The following is a 6,000-nucleotide window of genomic DNA, read 5'->3' on the forward strand; positions in this document are numbered from 1 at the left end:
ATGGCACGGGGGTGTGCCACTGTGCTGCCTCCTACCAGGAGGAGGCACTTTCTCCTAGGGCACTGGGAGTGTGGGGTCATCGGCAGAAAACCTTTCACCGGGAAAAAGTTCCTCGGGAAATCTCAACCAGGAGAGAGCATTTGCGTCAAAGGGCTATATGGAGAACTTACTTCTAAGTTGCTTTTATTTTATTGATACATTTTTTTTAATCCAGGGAAGATCTCAAGCTACCTTTATTTCTTCATTGTCATTGTGAAAATGAACCAAGACCAACCCAATTACAAGCAAAGATTATTTATTCAGAACTTGCCATATAGCAAGGGAGTCATCCACCATCGCTTGCTTGCGCTGTGGCAGAGTGCAAATGTGTGGGAACATTTTATAATGGAAAAAAGAGAAAGCTTCAAGTATATGCTTATTGGAGGCTGTCGGCACCAGAACGCTGGAAAGCTGGCGGCAGGCTAACTAGAAGCGGGGTATTCTATGTGGTTGGTGAGGGGTGCATATTTCCCTGTCTCTGGTTGGTCCTAAGTTGGAAGCAGGGACAGACATTAGGGAAGCTGTCGGTTATTAATGAAGTCCTGGCTGTTTGGGGCCCATTGTTATGGGGTAATTGTTTGACTCCCTGGGTTGTTACTAGAGATGGCAGTCTGACTCCTACAAGCCTGACATAGCAGGCTGGCTTCTTGGGCTGGTTATTATAGATAAGAGACTGGTTTCCTGTGCAGGTTGCTACAGCCTGTGGGCCAGAGTTCTGTTTTTATATATGGTCTGGCCATTGTCTGTTTGTATCCTCGGTCTCTCACCAGCATATAACTGTTACATTTTGGGGGAGAAGGGGAGCAATGTTGTCTTTCTTTAAAGAGCTACTGACTTGACTTTTCTTTTTCTCATTTAAGAAAATTAGATTCCTTAGCTGAAAGGTAATGATAGAAATTAATTTCTCTCTCTCTTTTTTCATGAGTCGTCCACACACTAGACAATTTAAGAAGACAGGGTTCTTGTCTCTCCTGTTTACTCCTGTGTCCAGGGCCTCTTATAGGTTGAAGGAGGACCTAACAATTTCTGGGTTGTTGTTGCTGTGTTTTAAGGTTCTCCATATATTAAAATATGAAGAAATTCAAGCATAGTAATAAAAACTTACACTTAACAATTTGACACAAGGTGTGCACACATACACACACACAGAGTTATTATGATTCTTGTGCTGTTTGTAATTAAATTACGGGATTTAAAATGCAGAAGAACTCATGGTGTGCCACCAGCTGTGTGGTCCAGTGAAGGACTCAAGCTTAAATTTGAATGAAAGCATCATTTGGCCCATTAAGACAATAAGACCTGGGCAAGTGGCCCTCTGAGCGACCTCTGTGAGTACACATGGTGGACACTCAAATATCACTGCCTGGAGGAAAGCAGGGTTTTCCGCATACATATTGCCATTTATACAGAATCTGAAAATTCAGTTGATTGTTCAGTTTTCATAGGAAAGGACAAAAAGCTGTCAAATTAAAAATAAGCATGATTTGTAATTTTAGTGTTAAATTAAGGACTGAAATATGGTTTATGATTATTTTCAACTGAATGTGTTTCTAAGCTTACACCTCATTAGTAAACCCAGACTTCACATTCACATACCCCGAAATACAAAGATACAGTGACAGTTTAGGATTCGCATAGAATTTCCTGTTTGGGCCACTTAAACTGTTTACTTCTCTCTTGGCCCTGTATCTTCTGTATGGAAAACAATGTTTGCATCCACATGTAAGTGGGAAAGTGGTGTTTCTCAGGGCTCCTTTGGACGAGGTCATGCCGCAGTTTAATGAATAGCATGATTTCATATTTGGATGCTGTGATCACTGGAATGAGTATAAGTGATCTCTGTTCACATTAAAAGAGACGTACATTATTTGTCATATTTGCTGTCTCTGGATAAGATGGTACCAAAGATGAAATAACAAAAGGTTGTAAATTTTGCCAGGAGTGTGCCAGGAGATCTGTGGAAGCTTAAGGTCTGTCTGTGCTGAACTTTCACTTAGCACAACCACGGTCTCTGATGTTTTGTAAATAATATACTTCGGCTCCCTCCCTTACAGAAATAACAAACTCATTATTTCTCACAGCATCATAAGTGGTTAAAACATCTATTTTGGACACTTCAGAAGTCCATATGTGCTCTTCAAAGGTCAAGAAAGTAAATTTTACTTAAATTTGAACCTTTGAACTTATGTTATCTCTAAGAAACTCAGGATAATTATTAATATCCTGAAAGAGTAGTTTACTTAACATCAACCCTTCAAAGGTAAATATGTAAGAGTATCAGCCTAGCCAGTGATGACTGTAACTTTTTAATCCCTTCCCTCTCTCCATAAATACCTCCCCTTCTGTTTTCAAATGTACCTGAAACTCCTTTTATCTTTAAAAAATATATTTGTACTCAGATAATCATGTGCATTCACATACATTTCATCTGACCCTGCTGCTTCCCCTACGAACCAGCTTACTTACCTCTTTCCATTGACAAACACCTTGCACATGAGACTTATGTCTGTTGGCCACACTCCCTCTCACTGCATTCCCTGCTTACCTGTCAGGCTTCCATCCTCAGTTAAGTATGGAAATGACTCAAGGATCACCAGAGTCTTCCTTGAGGAAATCCAAAGGCCTCTTTGGCAAGCCTCACATGCTGGCCCCTTAGGTACTCTTTGCAGACGCTTTGACCTCTCTCCTCCCTTGACTTCCACAGCACTGCGCTAGGCCAGTCGAACTTCCTCTTACAGTGTCCATTCCCCGCACTGACATTTCCTTCTGTTCATGAATCTCTGGAGGTCCGTTCTTGCCAGGTCATATTTGAGACTTACCTAGAATAAATTGACCCACAGGAATGAAATAATTCAATGCCACCTTGTATAGGATGAGATCCAAAAGTGAGGCCTTCCTCTAAGAGCAGCACATGGAGAAGATGTCTGTGAGAGCTCAGGGACTGGTTCAGCTCAATTCACAGTCAAGTCTCCAAGACCTTAGGGAAGGGAAACTGGTGACCTCTTCTCAAAGCAAGCAGTCTGGTCTTGTGGTTTAGTATGGGGATTTGGCACATTTTATTTTACTCAAAAACCAAAACTAGATAAAATGATTCCTGTGTAGCTGTGATAAACCAGGGTGTCTGGTTGAGCCATTGCTTGTATAAACTTAGGAAAGGCTTTACTATTCCTGAACATCTTACCAAATGTTCCTGTCAATCAATGGACAAAACAATGTAACAAAACAATATTCTTTCAATTACTTATGATAACTAGAGATCACTTTTGTGTAGATATTCTACTGATAATATTAATGGTCCTTTTCGTATATTTTAAGACATCAGCTAAATTTCTACAAGTCATCTTTATTCTATGTGCATCCACAACTCTATCCCTGGGGTACTTTCTTACTTCTTAAAAGCAATTTAAGAGAATGAAAAGACAGAATACAAACTGGGAGAAAATATTTTCCAAACATATACAGTGTCTCCTACATACGAACCTTCAGGTTGCGAACTGTCAAAGATTTGAACGTGTGTTCACATGTCCAATCACATAACTAGTTTACATGTCTGGCGTACATTGTCATGTGCTTGCATCCTCTACAGGCGGTTGTGCTTTTGTGTACTTTACTGTACAGTACTGTGTAGAGTACAGTAGTACAGTATCTTTATTTCAAGCCCAGGATGTCAGGAAGCAAACATAAAAGCAGCAGCGTTGTAGCTGTACTACTATACTTTTCAAGGTACTGTACTGTAAGATTGAAAATGTTTTCTTTATTTTTTGTGTTTTTTGTGTTTATCTGTGTGAAAAGTATTTTAAATCTATTACAGTACAGTACTTATATAGCCGATTGTGTTAGTTGGGTACCTAGGCTAACTTTGTTGGACTTACAAACACTCTCTCAGAATGAAACTCGTTCATATGTAGGGAGCTTACAGTATCTGAAATGAAAAAGGACTGGTATCCAAAATGTAAAAGAAATCTCTTAAAAAACAACAATAAGAAAACAAACAAGAAAGTTAAAAATGGGCAAAAGATCTGAACGGATACCTCACCTAAGAAGATTTACATATGACAAATAAGCATATGAGAAGGTGCTCAACATCATATGTTATTAGGGAATTACAAATTAAAACAACCATGAGATACAGCTACATGGCTAAAATCCAGAACCTGACAACACCAAATGCTGGCAAAGATGTGGTGCAACAGGAATTCTCATTCATTGCTGGTGGGAATACAAAATAGCACAGCCACTTTGGAAGACAGTTTGACACTTTCTTACAAAGCTAAGACATCGAGTTAATGTGATCCAACAATTGTGCTCCTAGGTATTTGGGAATTGAAAACTTATGTCCACACAAAAACTTGCACATGGGTGTTTATGGCAGCTTTATTCATAATTGCCAAAAACTGGAAGCAATCAAGATGTCCTTCAATAGGGGAACGGATAGACAAACTGTAGTACATTGATACAATGGAATATTATTTAGCAATAAAAAGGAATGAGCCACCGAGCCAAAAGAAAGATATGGTGGAACTTAAAGGCATATTGCTAAGTGAAATAAGACAACCTGAAAAGACTACATACTGTATGATTCCAACCATATTACATTCTGGAAAAGGCAAAACTATAGAGATATTAAAAAATGATCAGTGATAACCAGAGGCTCAGGAGAAGGGGAGGGATAAATTGGTAAAACACAGGGCATTTTTAGGGCAGTGAAACTATTCTGTATGATACTTTCATGGTGAGTATATGACAATATGCTTTTGTTGAAACCTATAGAACTTTGTGTACAGCACGAAGTGTGAACCCCAATGTATACTATGGACCTTACTTAATAATCATGTATCAATATTTGTTCAATTTTTCTGTAAACCTAAAGCTGCTCTAATTTTTTTTAAAAACCTTAATATACTGACTTTTGTTACACACACACACACACACACAAAACTGAAAATTCTTTATACTTTTAGAACAAACATGTGTTCAGACATAGAAAGGTGTGCAGTCATATCCACAACTGATTGTGATGTTTTGTCACACACTGATTTGATTGTCCAATGTCAGTCAGTTAATTTTGTTAGATCCTTGCTCTTCTTCATGTGTACAGTTCGTATGTCCAAGGTAAGAAATTTTTTTTTAAATATATGTGTATAACTGAATCACTTTGCTGTACAGCAGTAATTAACACAACATTGTAAATCAACTATACTTCAATTTAAAAAAATATTTTAAGTAAAAGGTAAACTACTTCCAATAAGCAGCTAAATGTTTGATTGCTGAATGTAAAACAATGCTAGGCCACCACTGTTGCCATCCCAGAAATATGTAACCAAACATTTAAGTGGTTTTTTTTCTCTGTTTTTCCAGGCCTTGCAATTGCCAGTGCCCTAATAGATATTTCACAACAGAAGCCTTCAGATAGTAAAGACAAGACTTCAGGAGTCCGAAATCGAAAACACCACCTCTCAACACGTCAAGGAACATGTGTCTGAGAAACAGAAACTGCTCCTGGAGGTTCTGTAATGTTTGACTTTGTAAATGGCTTCCATTAAGGCTGGTCTGTGGCCTCGATTTTTATGGAGGCAAATCTCTGTATGGTCCCAGGGCCCAGATACAGTTCCCTGCAAATGGGCAATGACCCAAGTGGCCAAAGAATGTTCATGAGTTTTATCAAAGTAACAGTATTGATGGTCACAGGTGATAAAGTTAGTTTTTAAGGCTATCTTAGGCTTATCACAGATAACATTACTCTGGAAAAAAAATGTATATCGTTTCTTAATGCAGATGAAAAATATGTAATTCGTATAAACCAAACTGTTTATATCCCAAGACTTTAAAGAAAGACATTTTATAATGCCTGAATGATGAGAATTGTACAGTTTTTGCCTCATAAGCAAACTTAAGTCACTTGTATACGAACAGGAAATGAACAAATTGCAATGGCTTTAAATGCTGTTTTATCTCATGTAA

At 38.3% G+C, this 6,000-nt stretch overlaps 1 protein-coding gene across 1 annotated transcript in view; it reads left to right on the forward strand.

Moving 5' to 3' along the window:
• Positions 1 to 5,761, forward strand: part of ATRNL1 (attractin like 1) — a 707,592-nt gene extending 701,831 nt beyond the window's left edge. Inside the window, exon 29 of the mRNA XM_082611125.1 lies at positions 5,398 to 5,761. Within this exon, the coding sequence (XP_082467251.1) occupies positions 5,398 to 5,522 (125 nt within the window). The 3' untranslated portion in view covers positions 5,523 to 5,761. The remainder of the gene's footprint in view (positions 1 to 5,397) is intronic.
• Positions 5,762 to 6,000: the final 239 nt, after the last annotated feature.

Source organism: Mesoplodon mirus (genome assembly GCF_964341445.2).
Source record: "Mesoplodon mirus genome assembly, chromosome: 2".
NCBI classification, from domain to species: domain Eukaryota; kingdom Metazoa; phylum Chordata; class Mammalia; order Artiodactyla; family Ziphiidae; genus Mesoplodon; species Mesoplodon mirus.